The 20,900-nt window shown below is 41.2% G+C and overlaps 1 protein-coding gene and 1 long non-coding RNA gene across 2 annotated transcripts in view; one reads left to right on the forward strand and one right to left on the reverse strand.

Moving 5' to 3' along the window:
* NEK5 (NIMA related kinase 5) overlaps positions 1–20,900 on the forward strand; it is a 58,120-nt gene that overhangs the window by 26,873 nt on the left and 10,347 nt on the right. The window contains exons 11-20 of the mRNA XM_047079197.1: positions 804–988; positions 1,806–1,872; positions 3,154–3,270; positions 4,498–4,584; positions 6,179–6,271; positions 8,591–8,671; positions 8,902–8,970; positions 10,715–10,823; positions 16,136–16,285; positions 17,332–17,469. Of these exons, the coding sequence (XP_046935153.1) occupies positions 804–988; positions 1,806–1,872; positions 3,154–3,270; positions 4,498–4,584; positions 6,179–6,271; positions 8,591–8,671; positions 8,902–8,970; positions 10,715–10,823; positions 16,136–16,285; positions 17,332–17,469 (1,096 nt within the window). The remainder of the gene's footprint in view (positions 1–803; positions 989–1,805; positions 1,873–3,153; positions 3,271–4,497; positions 4,585–6,178; positions 6,272–8,590; positions 8,672–8,901; positions 8,971–10,714; positions 10,824–16,135; positions 16,286–17,331; positions 17,470–20,900) is intronic.
* Positions 3,078–11,844, reverse strand: LOC124511825 (uncharacterized). Its single transcript, XR_006961964.1, has 3 exons — positions 10,074–11,844; positions 8,112–8,266; positions 3,078–3,237 (listed from the first exon to the last, which is right to left on the reverse strand). It is a non-coding gene; the product is annotated as an uncharacterized LOC124511825 (long non-coding RNA).

Below are 20,900 nucleotides of genomic sequence, written 5' to 3' on the forward strand. Positions count from 1 at the left end.
GGTTTGAACTTCTTTTACTCTTTTGTTATCATCTGTTCAGTAGGCAGAATTGTCCTGGTTAACGTTAAATTGACCCTAGTTTGCTGTTCAGCAACAGGGTCCTGACTGGTTTTCATGTGTTAATTTGGCCTTGTTCTTGTCTTATAGCTCAGTGGCCTTTACTTAACTCCAAGACAAACACTTGTTTCTGGTTCTCCTACCATTCTGTTTTGTTTGGGAAGGGTGGTGAGATGTAGCTTGGGGTGATAATATGCCTGTGGCAGCTGTTACATGACTTTCCTTGTGTTTACTTGGGAAGAAGGACTGAATCAGCATTTTCTTTCCTTCAAGTCATGATGACATTTTGTATTCAGTCAATTTATCAGAACCTAAAAATGTTGCGAATCCCCAAATTTGTGGGTGGCACAATACCATTTGTTCTCCCATAAAGTACAGCAAGATGTAAATAAGTTTATAAAAATATAAAGTAATAATTCTGAGTTTAGTTTCAGATCTTGGGTTGACTAGGCATACTCACTAGCTAAGTATTTTTGGTAGACCAATCATGAAGTATGCAAGATTCCTATTCACACCTTAATAAAATGATAAACTACTGTGCTATAGTACTTAGACTTCTCAAGTATTTTCCAGTTCCAGGATTTGGGGATTCTAAGATTATTTACCTCTCAAAACTAGTCTAGAGCAAAAAAACAAAAACATACCTTCAGTGCCTTGTCTTAGCTATGGTCACCATCAAACTGTCAATTATTAGAGATTTTAATTATGTGTCTTCAAAATCTTTCCTCCTCTTTTTGATCCTTCAGATAAAAATGGTAGAAAGGCCCAAACTTCCTGCACTCTGTGGTCATTATGATTATTATTATGCTCAACTTGACGTGTTGCGGAAGAGAACTCATGAACCAAGTTACCACTGTGTTCCTCCAAAAGATTCTGGAGTGGAGGAGAATTATAAACAGGAAGAAAGCCACAGTCCATCACCAGGTCAATGGTAATGTCAGAATCTTAGTTAAGCTTTGGTCCTCTGAAAATATCTTGATATATCAACATTTATTCTGAAGCCCTTCCAAATTTTCCTAAAACAAATAACCTAAGAGGAACTTCCAAACTCTTCGTCTTGAATACTCAAGTCACAGTTTCTTTTGCTCTTTTTCATCTCAAATCTGATGTAGCTTGTCTTCTTTTTCATGGAACCATGAACATGTATGTATGTTATTTTCCAAAGAAATTATTAATATTAATAACAATTGAATTGTAATCAGATTATCATTTGAGACATATTAAAAAGACATATTGAAAATTCAGCATGTATTTTCCTGGGATCTTTCATTTGTGTGCCAGCATGAAGAGCCTCTAGAGGTACAGGAATGGCACACAACCATGGCGTCCTGGAGCTCAGAGTGTAGTGCAGGAAATGGACAGGCAACTGGCTGTCAAATCAGGGGTGCAAGGCCATCAGTCAGATGCCTGCCCAAAGCGTGAGGATATCATGGTATGGATTTTTCTTTTTCCCTCCAACATATTGTAGACCATGGATGGACTGATCCTGTCCTCAAGAAAAATCACTGCATCAGAATATGTTTCTGTTTTATCCTCTCCTGTATCCCCAATTGGTACAGTTCTCTTTGCTTCCTTTTCTTCCTGAGTCCACAGAATGCATTCTGTAACTCTGAACCACTTCTTGAACTCAGAACTTTAAGCCACAGGTGAACTGTGAATTGCATTCCTGAATTGAAAATCCACTCCTCAAATTGGTGCCTAAGTCTAGTAAAAGTTTCTACTCAAGCTGAACATTTTTATTTTCTAAGGCCTGCTGAATACCTTCAGAGGAGATTTGAAGCTCAACAGTATAAGCTGAAAGTGGAAAAGCAGTTGGTAAGTAAAATACCAATCGTCAGAGGCAATCAGGAACTTCCTGTTCACAGATATTCATGGGTCCTTATGTCCAAGTGCATTCTGCATAGAAGATCAAGACTACTCTCCACCTTCTCCAATTTTTATTTTTCTTTTCCTTTTTTACTTTAGAGAGAGAGAGAGAGAGAGAGTGAGCAGGAGAGAGGGGCAGAGGGAGAGAGAAAGAGGATCTTACACAGGCGCCATGCTCAGCATGGAGCTCTATGTGGGGCTTGATCCCACGACCCTGGGATCATGACCTGAGCTGAAATCAAGAGTTGGACTCTCAACTGACTGAGCCAACCAAGTGTCCCTTAATAGCTAAAGAAGAATAATGGGAATAGGCTTGAATCAGAGCTTGGGCGGCCTGGTTTCTTTCCTGACTCTGTCCCTTGCTGTGTGACCTTAGGCAGGTCATACAACCTCTCTGAGCCTCAGTTTCCTTTTTATAAGTGACAGTTTGGGAGTAGATGAGCTTTGAGGTTCCTTTCAGTGCTACAATTCTTTGATTCTATTTTATTAGAATACTACACATCTTTTAAAAAGTGACTATTGTATTTTATTTGAAATGAAAGTTAGCTTTTTAAAGTTTAACCTTTATTCTTTAGTGTCAGAGTTCCGGGGTGGAGGCTGGATATGCATTCTATTTCTATTACTCTTACTTTGAACTACTCAAAAGCTCTAGTTCTGTTCCCCTACCTAACCTGATGCTCCAGTGATGGCTCAACTTTTACAGAACTTTAATTTCACAATCATAGTTTACCAGTTCAGAAAATGAATCTGGGTGTCTCACATGGTAGCATAAAATATTGATTGCTTAGGATAACAACATAAGTGGCTTTATTAAATTTCTTTACTTTTTAAGTATTTCATATTTAAATTAAGAAAATTCTGCTCATCCCAAATAGTGAGTTTTATTCACAATATAATTCTTGTTTAAAGAAAAAGGTCAAATGAGAAGATGTTTCTGAGATGCAAATATGCTTTAAAATTATTTCATTTGAGGGGCACCTGGGTGGCTCAGTCGGTTAAGCGTCCGACTTCAGCTCAGGTCATGATATCACGGTCCGTGAGTTCGAGCCCCGCGTCAGGCTCTGTGCTGACAGCTCAGAGCCTGGAGCCTGTTTCAGATTCTGTGTTTCCCTCTCTCTCTGACCCTCCCCCATTCATGCTCTGTCCCTCTCTGTCTCAAAAATAAATAAACGTTAAAAAAATTTTTTTAATAAAAAAAAATAAAATAAAATTATTTCATTCGATTGATAGGGTCTTCGTCCATCTTCTGCTGAGCCAAATCACAACCAGAGACAAGAGCTAAGAAGTAATGGAGAAGAGTCTAGATTCCAGGAGCTGCAGATCAGGAGAAACAAAATGAAGGAACAGGTTAGAAGCAATCTAATTCCCGGGCTCCCTAGGGGCACCTGGGTGGCGCAGTCGGTTAAGCGTCCGACTTCAGCCAGGTCACGATCTCGCGGTCCGGGAGTTCGAGCCCCGCATCAGGCTCTGGGCTGATGGCTCAGAGCCTGGAGCCTGTTTCCAATTCTGTGTCTCCCTCTCTCTCTGCCCCTCCCCCGTTCATGCTCTGTCTCTCTCTGTCCCAAAAATAAATAAACGTTGAAAAAAAAAAATTAATTCCCGGCTCCCACTGTACTTGCCATTGTCTTTTGTGCTGTTCTGTATATTACTTTTAGTGTCCCAATAGTACACCTGAAAGGCGGAGCTCCCTTGCCCAGTACTTGTTGGACACACTCCTGTGAACCTCCATGCTGGGAGTTCGAGGGGTTACAGATACACATATTTCACCTCCTCGGAGAATGTGATGTGGTGAACTTCATAAGGCTTTTTACCTTGGATTGATAAAGTAACCACCCATCATTAACATTTTTGAAATATGTATTCGCTTTCTGGGGCTGCCTTCACAAAGTACAACAAACTGGATGGTGTAACACAACAGACATGTATTGTCTCCCAGTTCCGGAAGCTGGAAGTCCAAAGTCAAGATGGCGGCAGGGCCATGCTCCCTCTGAAAGCTGTAGGGGAATCCTTTGCTTCTTGCCCACTTCTGGTGGCTTGTCAGCAATCTTTGACATTCCTTGGTTTGCAGCCGCATGACTCATTCTCTGCCGTCAACACATGGCATTCTCTCTCAGTGTTTCTGCCTTCACGTGGCTTTCTTCTGAAAAGGACCCCCCCTCATGTTGGGTTAGGGATCCGCTCTACTCTAGTATGACCACATCTTAGCTTAACCAGCTATATCCGCAGTGACACTATTTCCAAATAAGGTCACATTCTGAGGTACTGGAGGTTAGGACCCAAAATAGCTTTTCTAGGGGGGTAAAACTCAACCCATAAAAGTGGATATATGAAGTAATTGTATGTCATGAGCACAGTTAGGGTTATATATAAAAGTGAGATCACCCCAAGCCACCCCATCGAAGTCACAGGGAGGGAAGTACCACAGCTAAGACATAGGTTATCATCTTTAGGAACAATGGGTTTTCTGATTCTTACTGTTTGTCACACATTCTTTAAATCGTAGGCTGTATAAGAGATTACTTTGTTCAATTGTTCACCAACATTTCAACCTTTTGAATTGGGATTGCTTTCCAGGAGTATTGGAAGCAGCTAGAGGAAATACGCCAACAGTACCACAATGACATGAAGGAAATTAGAAAGAAGATGGGGAGTGAACTAGAGGTGAATACATTTTTCTCCCGAAGGAAATATGGTACTACTGATTTCGATCTATCTAAAGTGAGCAGGGTTTCAAAAGCAGCGTTCTCCTCATGGCAATTAGAAAATATTATCATGCAACCTTTTAATGGGAAAGCTAACAGATCTAACTGAAACTTTTAATATGGTTTACTTGAGACTACACACGATGGCAAGGGTATCTGAGATTCTGTTAGGAACGGCCATCCTTAAAAATACCTGTTCGTTGTCTGCCTCGTGAATTAGTCAATACTGATTGACTTTACACCAGAACTAGGTTAGAAGCAGAAGGTAAGTCCAGGCCCATAAGATAGGAAAAAAGATGAGCACTTATTGAATTCAGCAATGCTGGAATAGCCTCATATGCAGGGGTGAGGTTTGAAAGCCTATATCAGGCCACATTTGAGTGCAGTCAAGATGATTCTTGAAAATCTCTTAAAGGCGCCACTTTGGATCTCTCAGATCTCTGAGAGAGAGATCCATCTCTCAGATCTTCCATCTCTCAGATCACTGCTTTTTCAGTAGAGCTCCAGATGAGATAGCTAGCCTGTGTTTGTAGACTATGTTGCATGAAAAACACACGGATGCTTAACCAGTGAACCACCCTCACTGCCCTGGAATGCTGAGAGGCCTGAGGTTCTGAGGCCGGCTGAGGATACAGCTGGCCCCTGGCTCATGCTCATGAGCGGAACTGGCCACACTACTGGACTTGGTTTCTTTTTCCCCAATCCCCCACCCCCGAGTGCATATAGATGAATTAATACAAATGAAGTGAGCATGTGGTACAATTCAGTTATACGTACGGGGCTCTGAACTGCAGGCTTCACACACTTTATCTCATTTTACTCCCCATAATAGAGAAGTTAAATAACTCACCCAAAGTCACTTAGATATTACCAGGCAGACTAAATATCTGATTCTGAAACCTCTACTCTTCTAACACACGTACTTCTCAAAAGAGTTGGAAAGATACGGCATGTATGAGCAGTGATCGAGTAAGACTGAATATAGTTAAGCCTTGTGCATAGGAGTAGATGAGCCCCGTGAGAGTTTTCATGGAAGAACGGAGGTGGGATCTAATCTGCTCTGAGAAGAGGAGCAGAGTTTGGAGAGACAGAGCTGACGGGGAGGGCATTCTGCAGGAACCACAAAGAGGTTCACGCAGGACTGGGGGAGCTGGAGCGGGGAGGGTTGGAGATGGTTCTTTCTAGAGCAGAGGCTTGGTTAACGGTGGGGAGTTTTGAGTCATCATCTGCCTTGTTTTTAAGGCAGGTCTGTGATGGGAAACCTGAGTCCAGTAAGACAGAGAGCAGACTTTTCTAGAAAGACCAGGAAAGATGCGTGTGGGGAAAGATGTTGGTGGGGGATGCTGAGGCGGCCACCGGGTGGGGGGGATGGAGGAAGGGGGAAGGAGCGGGAAGGAGAGTGCTGTGCAGCCATTCCTGCCGATGGCGCCTGCGCAGTGGGAGTGGAGCGTTTCCTCACTAGATCCCACTCAAAACTGGCCGCGATTCACAATGTGGACCTCAGAACTGACTGAGAACCACTCCTGTTGACTGTGTGTAATTTGTATTTTTAGGAGGACTCAAAAATAAGTTATAAAACTTATTTAGTGAAGAAAAGTGACCTGCCCGTCCCCCAAGAGGCACCTCAGGAAGAAGCTCCTGTACAGGTGATGGTTATTAGTAGGTGATAATGTGTTTCCCAGTGAGGTGGCTCTAGCCTGGGCATTCTTTTTTTTTTTTTTTTAAGTTTATTTAATTTTGAGAGAGAGAGACAGAGCATGCGTGAGGGAAGGGTACAGAGAGATGGAGACACAGAATCCGGAGCAGGCTCCAGGCCCCGATTTGGGGCTCTAACCCACGAACCATGAGATCATGAACTGAGCCAAAGCCAAGAGTCAGTGCTCAACTGACTGAGCCACCCAGGTGCTCCTCTAGGCCGGAAGTTCTTACCCCTCACTGTGCAGGAGAGCTGTGTGCAGAAGTTGTTAAAAACTCAACACCTAGGCTCTACCCCCAGATGGTCTGGGGTGGGGCCCAGGCATTCTGTTTTCAGAATCTGGCTGGGTGATTTAGTGTGCAGCCATGTGTGAGAAGGACTCTCGTGTGTGTGTATAAGAGTTCAGCTTTCTGGATGGTGTTCGAATCAGTGTCTCAGACACCTTGGTCAGAAATCTGATGGTTAATGTCTTTACTTCAACCTTACATTTTTGGTGGGAGGAGGGAACTGGGCAGAGATGAATTATCAAATGGCTCCCAAGAAGGTTTTTTTTTTTCTTTCTGGGAGGTCTTTCACCTTTATCTTCAAGGTGCCACGAGGGCTTGGTTAAGGGTGGGTGAGGGGGGCCAGTGTTGGTGAAGACTGAAAGGCTCCCCGAGTGTTTTGCTTGGGACCTTCCACGACGTGATGCCGGGGAGCTCTAACATGAACCGACTCGGGGGGATGGGGCTCGGGAGTCTAAGATGGTTGTATTTTAAGGAAAATAAAGCCATAGGACACTTCTTGTACAAATGAGACAACCAGACCCCACAGTCAAATCTAGACAGGCAGCTTCACAAAATCAGTAAGATACAAAAGTCACAATCCTGTTTCAGAGTTCATAATATTGCAAGGCAGAAATGTGCCCTTCCCAGGGCTGCAGGGGAAGCAGGGATTAATGATTCAAACTAACACCTGCTGTATGCAATGTACCTACAGATGAGGCAGCACTGAATTCTAAGGGAGAGATGATAGAGACCTCCTGTAACATGGCGGAGAGAAGAGAGCATTAAAACACACACACACACACACACACACACACACACACACACACACACCAAAAAGACTCCTGTGTTTCTGGCTTAAAAGTAAATATCATTTACTAAGATGGGGAAGAGTGGGGAGCAAGGTTGTGGCGGGGGGTTGTACTCTGGACATACTACTGAGTTGGAGAAAATCTGAGGGACTCCATGCCTGCTTCAGGGCTCCCCACACACGGAACATGCTTTCCCCGGACCTTCATATATGCAAGGTGCAACATCATTCCAGGGATTCCATCACATGCCAGGACAGGCTTTTCCTGCATTACTCTCCTCCTCTCCTCTTTTTCTGTGCTGTCACCCTGTTTGATTTCCTTCATAACACATAGCACTTTCTGCAACGAGTTGCTAATTGAACTCATTTAGTATCTATGTTATTGCAGTAAAATGGAAGTTCCATGTCAGCAGAGATCTTTGGTCACATTCACCGCACTAACCCAATGTGTAGGACAGTGTCCGGCACATGGTGGGTTCTCTGTGTGAATGTGTGGAATGAATGTCACGGTGAAGATGATGCTAAGTAGGCAGTTAAGTAGGTGAGCCTGCAGCTCAGAGGGGAGGAAAGAGCATCCCTGGGGGTACACATTTCAGGGTCCTTGCATAAGGGTGGCCCTTAAATCCAACTGCTGACACCCTGCACTGAGGAAGAGAGGGGCAGAGGGCCCTGGACTGCATCCCAAAAAAGCCCAGTACTTACAGTTCACCTCTCACCTGTTCCTTCGAAAGTCTCGTCATCTACTTTCACAGTCATCTTCTCTTCTTTGAAATTGCCCAGCAATTTTTAGAGCCCTCTCCTTCCTTTTTACTATTGTGAGCAGTGCACTTGTTTTCCTGGTTACAATCGTAAGCCTCTTAAGGGAGGGATCCTGTAGCCAAAATTATATTCTTGAATTAGATTAGTTGTACTGGACCAGAGTCATAAGCATTGTCACATTATGGAATTTTTGCCATTGCAATGCCAGCCTCCAATGTATTGCTATTTCAAGTTAATGGATGTTGTGTCCAAGTTTTTAGTGAATTATTGTTAACTTTCCTTTACAAAGGCATGTTTTGATGCTCAAATTAATCATTGGATTCAATCCAGAAGTCAAGTAATGTAAACAGACCATGCTGTGAATTCAGGGGTTGTGAAACTATCATTGTTTGATCAATGTTAAATGCTAGATTTTAATTTTTCTCTAAACTTGCAGGATATTGAAAGAGACTTGAAACAAATTAGAGTTCAGACCATAAAGGAAAGTAACATTCCAGAACAGAACTGTAAAGCTAAGGTAATAAACATTTGGTCTTGTGGGTCATATTAAACAGCTTGCTGGGGGGGGGGGCACACCTTGCAATCTGGGTTGCCTACAGGACTTTTTCCCCTACTATTTTATGGAATTGCCTTATTTTGTGATGTTCAGCTAACGGTTTTAAGTATCTGTAATGTCAAATAGGAGTTGTAATTTTAACACTTTTATTAGATTGCTAAACTAACATTATTTTCCTTGCTTTCTTCTAGAGAGGAGTGAAATTTGAAATTAGTTTAAACCAATGTATTTCTGATGAAAAAACCCTCCAAGAGGAACAGGTATGCCATTAAGTATTTATTTCCATTAATAGGTATGAGAAAAATGAGTGTCTCAATAGCACATTTAATGAAGTTTTTCAATAGGCCATAGGGAGAATTTTCTTAAGTCTTCCTAGAAGGAACTCTGGTGTTCAAATGAGTCTTCCAAAAGGCTTTTTATCTTACCATTCTTTTTTTCATTGAGATTATTCCCTTAGATGGATTATTCCAATCTAATTTACTTTTCTCTTGTAAAGGAATTATTTTCTCATAATATTAACTGTTTGTCCTTGCCAAATTAAAATAGAAGACTTAATTATAGTCAACAACTAATATACTTACCTAAAACATTGAGCAGATATCCTGAAACAGTGCACATTTCTTTTAGGTCTTAATTAATTATTGATAAGTTTCTTCTGGTCTTTGGATAAATCTCAGTTATGCACTTGGGCTCTCATTGACATAGTGATAAATGCACGAATACAGTAAACTCAAACTTCATTTTATTACTTGTATTCAACATCTTTTTTAATCCCACTTTTTACCAGACCTGTTCACAAAAATCAAAATCAACTGATTTGTGTCTCCATTTCACCTTCACTAACTCTGCCTTTTAAATTACCAAAAGTTATGTGTAAACACATAGGAGCTATATCACGTCTGATACTTAATTTCTTTCATTCATGTTCTTCATTAGCTGAGAAATTTTTAATGCTATCATTTCTTTTAGATTTTTTTGTTTTGAACAGACTTCATGTGTTAGAGCATTTTTGGGTCCATGGAAAAAATGAACAGAAGGTACAGAGATTTCCCATCCATCCCTGGTTCCACACATGCACAGCCTGCCCCTCTCCCCGCCCCGGGGTGGAACATTTGTTATACCTGATAAACCTAGATGGGCACATCATAATCACCCAAAGTCCCTGGTTCACATTAGGGTTCACTCTTGGTTTTGTACATTCTGTGGGTTTTGTCAGACATATAGCGACACGTATCCATCATTATGGTACCATACGGAATAGTTTCCCTGCCCTAAAAATCCTCTGGGCTCCAATTACCTTTCAGATTTTTATTAGCATTTTGCCACATAGAGACTTCTTAGAGTGGTGATAGTTAATACTCACTTCTCTTTAACCACTAGGTGTCTTAGCGTCCCAGCCCTATGGGGACCAGAGGGGGCAGATCCGGGGACCTATTTCAGGGCTGGAGTGGTACATCCACGGCACTTCTGTGAAGCCAGGTGCCAAAGCTGGCCTGTTAGTATAAAGGAAGAGAGTAAAAAAAAAAGTGTTATCTGTCAGGGTTCTTCACCCTTTGTTACTCGATGCTTTGATGTGCTTAAAACAGAGTGATCATTTTCGTATTGTTTGTGGAGTATTAGGAGCAGTTTTAGGGACCTGATTGGGAACATTGTGCACTTAAAGCAGGGCGTGGATGAGATAACCTTGAGAGTTCTATAGAATGGAACTGCAGGAGGATAGAATTCAAGGCAGGAAGTCTGGATAAAATCAAGTTGCCCTATGATTGGTGCTTGTCGCTGTTGAGAAAGAAGGAGAAGAAACAAAAACATTCCTGTTTCTATCTTGTTCCAACATAGTTCCAGTTTTAAAATGCTACTAACTTACTTGTTTAATATACATATGTTGAATACTTCTCACATGCCTTGGTAAATGTTTTTACTGAGAACACACACAAAAAATTTTTAACATGTTTCTTTCCAAAAAATATGGCTTATTTGTCATGAAACACTGTGGAATTGCTTTAGGTAACGGATGTGCGAAATGAAACTTTGACCTTTGAGGATGACATGAAGCTTAAGGAGTATGAAGATTATACAGACAAAGCATTTGAAAAACTCTGTTGTCCAGAAGCAGGTACGTGTTGTGGCTCTTGAAAGCCGTAGATGAGAAAGAACGTTTCATTGGCGATCCATCACAGTCCCTCTCCTCGCTCACCTGCAACTCCGTGTCACCTGCCCTGCTCCATGGGCCCTAGCTGGCAGAGCCCTGGCTCCTCTGCCCCCAGAGACCCAGCCCTTTGCACCTGCTCTGTGCTGTCTCCTTGGGCACCTGCCCCCAGCCGGCAGCTCCACACCACCCACGTTCTCATTGTCTGCTGGAGTGTTCCTTGGACAAGTCCCACTAGCCTCTCGGATTCATCAGTTGTCACTTGAATTTCGGAGCTCTTCCTCCCCAGCCATCCTTTATTGTGGGGACTGCCAGCATCAGGCTGACTGTTCCTGCTGCACGCCGCGGTGGGTTCTCCTCTGAGACGTCTCTGGAGTTTTCCTCTTCCTTCAGCCCCTCGGCCACCGGTTTAGGGCCCGGTCGTCTCTCAGCAGTGTGGCGAGATAGTGAATGCGTGGAGTTTGGATCCGAGCTGCCACTGCCACTTTCTGACTGTGTGACCTTTCACAAATGACTGCAGTGCTCTGAACCTCAGCTTCCTCCTAGGAACGGGGATAATAGTACTTGCCACACAGGCTTACTGTGAGGACAAAAGTGAAATGTGATATAGCGAGTACCTGGCACATAGTAGGTGCTTCATAAATGCTATTTCTAACTTGTCTTTTTCCTGTGCCTCACTGCCCTGCCTTATTCTCTTATGTGTCCTTCTTTTCTCTAGTATTTTCCCCTTCATTCTCTAAATAGCTGCTGGAGTTATCTTGCTATATTACTCTTCTACTTAAACTTTTTCTGGATAATGCTTACAGGATTCCTCACAGTCCATTCCACATAGTATCCTGTTTAACATTGTGGGACCTGAGCCTGTGCTCACCCACCTTTTCTGCCCCAGCACCCCTCTTTCCTACCACTGATGATGGGGTGCATACAGCCTCCTGGAGCACCCCTCTTCCCTTACAGCTGTGTGAGCATTTACGTGCCTTCGCGTGGCTTGGGGTCTTCTTCCTAGAATAATACACTTTACCTCATGTCCAGGTGATTCCAGAAAATAAACCTTTATTCAGTTCAGCAGGCATCTTACTGAGAATCTCCATGTGCACAGACCGTGCGAGGTGGTAAGGATCTCAGCGATGAATGAAACGGAGTCTGCTCTTGACATCTCAGTAGCATCGAGCCAAAGAGAGGGGGGACAAAACATGTTTTCTGAGCCCAAATACTAATCATCATTATAGTGCCAGCTGGCTGGAGAGTCAGGGAGGTACCCGCTCCTACAGAGCTTGGCATGCTAAAGAGCTTGGGCTTTTCCTGTATGGTGACCTTCAACCAAAGGGAATTAAATGCTATTTGTGATGGAGAAAGACCAGGCTGGCTGCAGTGTAAGGATGGTGTGGGTGTAAGTGGCCAGCAGGCAGGAGACAAATAGCTCAGGTGTGAAATGACAGGTGCTCAGGCCAGAGCGGTGTGGTGACTAATAGACACCGAAGTGTGAACCCCTGAGTGTGGCAGTTGAGGAAGAGAAGGAGGTCAAGGATCCTCCCAGTTTTCCAATTCAGGTGGATGAAGCTGTTACCAGCCAAATAGGCACACACATCGCGCTGAGGGAAGTGAGCGGACATAGTATCATGCTCTAGATTTGGGACACATCGAGGTTTAGGTCTTTCTGAGCCTCGGCTGGAGATGCTTAGAAGATGCTAGCTGTGGAAGACTGAAGCTCTTGGACAAGTCAGAGTCTCCATAGTATACACACGGTATTATCATAATCACCTTAACGATGGTCGAAAATACCTAGGCAGGGGGACTAGAGTGAGAAGGAAATAGAGTTTGGGACAGACCCTAACGATGTTTAGACAAGTTTTGGGAAAATCCAGAGAGAGTGAAGCCAAAAGAGGAAAGTTCTAGAAGGAGGTGCAGGGTTGGCAGCATCAACTGGAAAGGCTAAGTGAAGTGGGTTGAATAAGAACCTATAGGTTTGGCCGTCAGGATCTTATAGTGGCCTGAGCGAAAGTTGCAGAGGAAGGGACAAATTCCAAGGTTATTCTTTGCATTGCATAAATTTTCTGGAAAGAGGAGGCTGTAAGTTGTAGGTCTCACAAGATGTAGCTGCCTTTTTTTTTTAGATTAAAGAGATTTCAGTTGGGTACAGAAAATGGTCTTTAAACTTCTCTGCATTCCTGTAATTATAATTCAGGTTGAAAATTTTTTTCCATATGTTTTGATCATCCATATTTCTCTTGTGAATTATGTGCTTTCATCTTTCATTCATTCATCCACTGAAAACGGCATTTATTTTTCGCTTTATAAGACACTTGAAGTTAAAGCGTTACCTATAATATGTATCGCAAGTATTTTTCTCATTTAGTTTTCAGATCTCATTTCCAGTAACAACAGCAAGTGTGTGTGTGTGTACACATATATAATTTAGGAATAAACTTTATAAGGGTTTTGCAGAGCATGTGAAGAACATTATAAAACCTTACTGAGGTAGTTAAAGATCACTTGAGTAAATGGGGAGAAATAACACTGTTCTATATTAGAAATATTCTTTCCAAATATACATATGGATTTTGTCAGTTTCAATCAAAACCACAAAAAGATGAGAACATCTTGGCAGTTTGGAGAATGTTGGAGATTCGAAGGGGCACATATGGCTTTCAAATGTCAAAATATATTCTATAAATTATAGTCATCGAAAGGATATGATACTAGCATCAGAATAGATAAAGCAGTGAAAAGAAGAAATAGTTTAGAAACAAATCTGAGTATGGATAATAACTTAGCATATGCTGAAAGTTATATCACAAGTTAGTGGGAAAGAAAGGCTCAATCAAATAAATGTTGCTAGGCCAATCAGTTAACAATTTAGGGGAAAGTTGTGAAGTCAGACCCTATATAATGATACAACAAAATGAAAATAAAAATTTAAAAAGCCAAAGAATTTATATGTAAAAAATGAAGATATATATTAGAAAGTTAATTAAAAGAACAGTTGAAACTAAAGGAAAGCTATGGAATAGAGAAGATGTTTGCAAATAACATACCCGATAAAGGGTTAGTATCTGAAACATATAAAGAACTTATAAAACTCAGTACCCCAAAAATGAATAATCCAATTAAAAAATGGCAGAAGACATGAATAGACATTTTCCCAAAGAAGACAGACAGATGTCCAACAGACAAAGATGCTCAACATCACTGATCATCAGGGAAAAGCAAACCAAAACCACAATGAGATGTCACCTCACACCTGTCAGAACGGCTGGAATCAACAATACAAGAAACAACAGATGTTGGCGAGGATGTGAAAGAAAGGGGAACCCTTTGGTGGGAATGCAAACTGGTGAAGCCATTCTGGAAAACAGTATGGAGATTCCTCAAAAAGTGAAAAATAGATCTAGTCCTATTAGATAGAAATATCCCAGCAATTGCACTACTAGGTATTTACCCAAACAATACAAAAATACTAATTCAAAGAGAGATATGCATCCCAATATTTATAGCAGCATTTTCTACAATAGCCAAACTATGGAAACAGCCCAAGTGTCCATCAACTGATGAATGGGTAAAGAAGATGTCACATACACACACACACACACACACACACACACACACACACAGTGGAATTTTACTCAGCCATCAAACAGAATGAAATCTTGCCATTTGCAACAACATGGATACAGCTAGAGAATATTATCCTAAGTGAAATAAATCAGAGAAAAACCAATATATGATTTCACTCATATGTGGAATTTAAGAAACAAATGAGCACTGGGAAAGTGAGAGACAGAAAGGCGAACCATGAAGTAGACTCTTAACTATAGAGAACAAACTGATGGTTACCAGAGGTGAGGGGGCTGAGGGGAAGGGTTAACTAGGTGACGGGGATTAAAGAGTGCACTTGTGATGGGCACTGGGTGATGTATGGAAGTGTTGAATCACTACATTGTATACCTGAAACTAATATTACACTGTAAACTAACTAGAATTTAAAACAACAACAAAAGAAAAAGAAGTAAGAGAAAATATAGGTGTTTTTCTTTTTGGTTAGGGAAAACTATTCAGAATACATGGAAAACAATCATGAGCAAATTAGTAATAGAGTCCAAGTTAGCAGTGAAAAGCTTTGGTGAAGCAAATAATCTAGCTCCTAGAATTGTCATCTTCTGTAGTTTTTCTAGGGTAAATAATCATGAGTGTCCACAAACATTTAGCTACGATGATCTCATTATAGTATTATTTATAAAAGTGAAAAATTACTAGCAAACTAAACATCCAATTACAAAGAATTCTAATACATCCGCAAAACAATACTATATTTGCTTTAAAATGGGCATATAGAAGAGTAGCTAATAAACTGACTATGATATGTTACTCATTGAAAAGAGTAAGTTCTGAAAGTTACGCATAGTGTGAGGCCCATTTTTGTTTCAAAACACAGAATCTATATTCAAGGAGAAATTTTTAAATTTTTAATAGTCTCTAGATGGTGAGATTATGGGTAACTTTTATTTTCTTCTACTTATCTGATTTTCATATTTCCTATAGTGAAACATAGTAGTAAATAAAAAGATTTTTAAATTAAGATAACAGAACTGAATGCATTTCCATGGAAACCGACTGAAGTAAAATGCTCAGAAGTACCTCAAGGAATTTGTCCGTTCTTGTCACTAATATTTACTAACATTTGGATATATTGGCTAGTCAATCAAATATTACTAATAAAAATGGAACAGCTCGTAAGCCTGTTTAAAATTTCAGTCTTGTAAGTTATGATGTATGCCTTAGTCTGTTTGGGCTGCTATAACAAAATGCCATTAACTCAGTGGCTTATAAACAACATTTATTTCTCACAGTTCTGGAAGCTGGAAAGTCCAAGATCTTGGTGCTGGCAGAGTTGGTGTCTGGTGAGGGCCCACTGCCATGTTTTCACTGTGTCCTCACTTAGCAGAAAGGGCGAAGAGCTCTGCGGGATCTCTTTTATAAGAGCACTAATCCCATTCATGAGGGCTCCACCCTCATGACCTCATCATCCCCCCCCCCGCCCCCTCCTCGGAAAACCCCACCTCCCAATATCATCACATTGGGCATTAGGTTTCCACATAGGAATCTGGGGTGGAGACTGGGCACAAGCATTCAGTCTGTAACAATCTGTGTTCGAATGAGGTGGTCATTTCTCTGTTTTTGAGTGTACCAGCTGATGGACTGCCTCCAGGGTTCCTGAGCACTGTTTGGTACAATTAGTTGCACTTTGCTTTTAAAATAACGAGTCATTTTCTCATACTCAGAGTTGTTCATTCAAGATACTGGTGCTGCTGCAGAGAACAGGAGACAGTGGGACGCACGAGCTCCTCAGACTCTCCTGGCGATGATGGCAGCGGGTGACATGACCTCCACCTGTTCCACTCTGCTGGGCGGGGAATCTACACTCGTTCAGTGTAAGTTGCCAGCAGGGGGAGACAAAGCCTCAGCTGCAGCTTTGTTGCTGGTGCTCAGCTTGATGCCACAGTTCTTTTAGTACAATCCCTATACATTTGGTATCAAATATCTTTCAAAGACATTGTTCTGGTATCTGCCCCACCTCCTGAGAAACTTGCCTGCTAATTATGCTAGACAACTGATGACTCCAGTTCATGAGAATAGAAAGGAAGAAAGATCCAGAATCCCCTGTCCTTGTGGGGAGGGAGATTGTCTAAGGAAGGACAGTTGGCTTGACTTGCCTTCCCATGCTAGCCCCATTACTTCCTTGGAATTTCTTGCAGGGGTTGGTTTTTTTCCATCAATACAATCTGAATTAAGATGATGGCTATCCATAAAGGTTAGAGTTAGCAGTACAAAAATACATATAAAATTGCTTTGTAAACCAGTGTGCTATTGAAATGTTAGGAGTGTTTAGAATATGATATTTCCAACCTAAATTCCTTCGTTTACATCTGAGCTTCCGTCATAGTCTTTCCATAGGAGGTGTTCACAGCAAAGTCTGGGTGTTATTTTTACAGGTGGTGAAGATTTTTCTTACTTCCTGTGTTCCTCTTGGTAACATAGGGTTGGAGGAGAGCTGAACTTTATACCCATTTCATAACTTGAAATGTGTAACTATATCACAGACATTTATAAATGTGTGAGTTGACTTACATTTATACCATTAAAAAACACTAAAGTCCTCAAACTTGCAAGAGGGGGCTTGCAAACATAATACAATTTCATCTGTTTGAAGCCAATGAGAGAATAAGAAGGAAAACCTAGTTTAAAATAAACAAGTGGAATAGAAATTTTAACATACCAGTGTGGCTAGTTTACAAAGCACAAAAGTGACTCTCCTACCCATCAGCCATGTGTCATAAGTCACTAATCTTTTCTGTATCTCTGTTTTCTTGCTGGTAACATGAGGGGTGGGATTAGGTCACCTTCTAACATTCCATGATTTTATAAGAACTCAAATGAAGAAACATTTTTATTTTCATTAACACAGTTTCCTCTTCAGGTGGCCAAGGGATTGTGACTGAAGGCGTTCCAGAAAATAGGAAACAGTGGCGGCACGAAGTGCCAGGAGCTTTAATGAACGCTTTGGCTGCAGCATGTCTAACAAGTAGCTCATTTTCTGCCAACGAAGGAGAATTGGGTATGCAGTTTATTTTTAAAAATATAACCAGTCGCCTGAGGAACTTTGTCAGAGACCTGTAAATGTAGAAAGGGGATAAAAATACCTTCAGCCCGGAGAGAGAACTGTAAAGGTCTCAGCCTTTGCAGAAGCTGATTTGCTTTGTCCGAGCCCGTTCCAAATGCTGCTAACAAAAGACTCGAGCTTCTGAGAAAAGTAGGGTAATTTTCTTTAATGTAATCAGTTGACAACTGGTGAAAATAAGTAAGTAGGGCAAGTGGCTTTGTAGATGATGAGCTGGTCTTGCTTAGCTCTACCTGACAGTATATTTCTGACAGCTCTTCAATAGACAAATTATTATCCTATGGGCAAGAAAAATGCATCATAATAGAGTTTCTTGGCTTTGGGAGGTTTTTTTTTATTTTGCCTCTGATTTTTAGCAAGATTATGTTTGTGTTTGCCTTATGGAAAGCCAACCATCATTTTCAAAAGTTTGAGGCAATTCCTATCACAGAGGGATTTTGTCTTTGCTCAGGTGTGCAATACTACAAGGAAGTCGCCATAGGCAGGCAGGTGCCTCGGCACAGGTGCGAGGTTAGGGACCCTGTGTTTCAGGGCGAGATTGAGGTGGTAAGGAGGCATAGATACAAGCTAGGTATAACAGAGGCTGATAAAGAACGATGCAAAAATGTGTACAACCTTGAGAATAATGTAAGATAGGCACCTTCCTACCCAAGAGTGAGTCGGCCAGTTTGTGAAGCCTAAACTTCACAAACTTTGTGAAATCTTTGTGAAAGTTGAGTCTTCAAGAATGTAGAGAAGAAAGAATGTATCAGGTGGGAAGGACATACGGGTACATGAGTCTGTGTCAGGCCCTGAGAAAAGCAGTTTGACTAAAATCTAGGAGAAGTAGAGGGGGCCAGAGTCCCTGAGTGTAAGAAGTCCTTCGAAATCCTTCGCTCTTACTACTTCTGTCAGTTGACACACTGTTGCTTAAAACTTAAGAGGAGAGAGAGGGAGAAAGGGAGAAACTGCCTTTAAGACTCTCTTTCCAGTACTTTCAAATTATAAAAAGCAATGTAATTGCCTGTTTGTTTGCTCCCTTCCCTTCTGTGCTGGGCTAAAAGCGTTGTCCCTGAGGATGGGACCAGAGGCGGTAAGGAGGAAGCTTTGGGCTGACCTGGTTTGGCCTGGAAGCCAAGGGCTGGGACCCCAGGCCAGGTAGGAAGGATGGTGTTCCTCTTTCAAGACACTGAGGTGGGGACATACTTGGTGGCTATGATGCCTCTGCTTCCATTTGTGCCTGTGATTCTTAGAGTCATAGAAAACCTTCATTTGGTCTGTCATGCCTAATTAATTAATAAGTTCATGAACTTCATGTATTTTTACATAGATGGCTTTACATTGGGCATATATGAACAACTGATCTATCAAGTGAGATTGGAAATAGGAATTTGGCTCCACAGGTGCATTCAAAGCAGAGTGCAGATGTTTTCTTTTGCAACCTGCTCAGGGCGTTGACACGCCTCCCGCCCCAGCTGTGCTCTGAGTGCTGGTGGCCTCTTGACTTCCTGTCTCTGGTCATCTTTTCTTCCTTCAGCTCAACCCTTTGCACTCCTGCCTGATAATCCTCCTCCTAAAAAAGACCAAATCTCTTTTCAGCTTAAAATCCTGCACAAGATTCTCTCTTACCCCCAGAATAAAATCCAGTCTCTTTGTGGACTCTAAGCACCTTAAAGATCAGGTCGGCCTGTTGCAATGCCAAGGTTTGCTTGCATTTCTCCACCATCATATATTCCTCCCTTGGTTTAGAATGCCTGCCTCTTTGATCAGAATTATACCTCCTGCAAGATTTCCCTCTGATGAACCTCCTACCATTTCTGTCAGTATGTTTCATCAGCGGTTACCCTTCTCTCCCTTCTTTTCCCTATAGTACCCAATGGGACTTTTTGTAAAGGGGTCTGAAATAAAGTCGAACCTTGAATGCTCTTTTGCATGAGTGAGTGGAAGACCCTGTATCTATATTAATATGTTTCTCTTTAATCCCAAAAATTCTAGGAAGTCCTCAAGTTTGTCTACAGTCTCCCCACCTTTTCTCTTAGCTGCTTCTGACAATTTCACATTCATTCGGTCTGACACTTAAATTCATTCACGCTCAAATTATTTGTTAAACGCATGCAATATTGACCTTTCATCATTATATTTATTGTTTAAATTCGTGTCATAAAAAAGATGCTGTCGTGAATTTATTTGCATTTTTATGATTGCTATGAAAAACCTGGATCTCAAACTACTGCCTGGGTCCCACTGACGGGGAGCCACTGCTTTAAATGATTGAGAAAATATCTAAGCATGTTTCCCTTGCCTGCCTCTAGGTTTTGCTTCCCCGCTTAATACCCCACAAGACACTATAATTGTCTGATCATAAAACTAAAGTTCACTTTAATTTCTTATTCTTACTATCTTCCTCCCTAGACTATAAGCTTATGAGAGCTTTGTCTTGATTACCACTCTGCTTCGTCTCTCTATCCCTAGTGCCTAGAACTTAGTCGATGGCCATAGTCTTTGTGAATGAACATAAAACCACAGCACAGCTTTAGTATAACTTTATGCAAGGGCATGTAATTACCAATATTTGTATGGCCGTCAAGTTGGAGAGGGAAATTACAATGTGAAAAATAATTCTTATGGCTGTATAGAATCTTCATGAAGGCTTTCTGAATGTGTAAGTTTTACTAACTTTGATTGCAGGTATAATAGACACAGTTTATAAAGGCTTGTAAGGATTAGCTATTGGTCATACATTTAAGCATTTTTCATATACCCTTCATCAGTCTTTAGCTTAAACTTCCAATTTCTTTCATGCTTCTAGCCCTGCATTCCATTAAAAAAATGAAACTTTATCAACTACATGTTTAATTTATCCTCACTTTAAGATAGCAAGACTTTCATAAAATCCTTTTCAATGACTCTTACTAATAAAAGCTACACTCTTTAGATGAGGACAAGTACTTTTTTTTTTTACATGTGCATAATTAATTCAGGTCAGTAATTTTGTTTATCATTTAACCACTCCAAGGGGATCCTTGGTGGGAAGGTAACCTCCATGTTTCTTGTGTAAATTTTCAGGCCACAGAGTTGCCTTGGTAACATCATGGTTGCACATCCTGATAACAGCTGATTTACATTTCTACAGTTAGCTATAGTCATTCTTTCTTCTCTCTTGTTAAACAAAAAATAAAAGCCTGCTAAAATTGTCTTCCTAAAACAGGAAACCAAAAACTATGAATCCCATACCAAGTGGAATATTCAGGCTGCTATTAATCAGCCAGACAACCTCATAGATGATATGTATCAATCAGTTCGTTTATTTTATAGTGCACTTTAGGAAACAATATAAGCTATGATTTGGGATGAAACATATTGATTAAAAATAGGTAAATATTTAATTA

The sequence above is a fragment of the Lynx rufus genome, unplaced genomic scaffold (genome assembly GCF_022079265.1).
Source record: "Lynx rufus isolate CCGP_SWC_20201006 ecotype Redwood Valley unplaced genomic scaffold, mLynRuf1.p SCAF_1, whole genome shotgun sequence".
In the NCBI taxonomy this organism is placed as follows: Eukaryota; Metazoa; Chordata; class Mammalia; order Carnivora; family Felidae; genus Lynx; species Lynx rufus.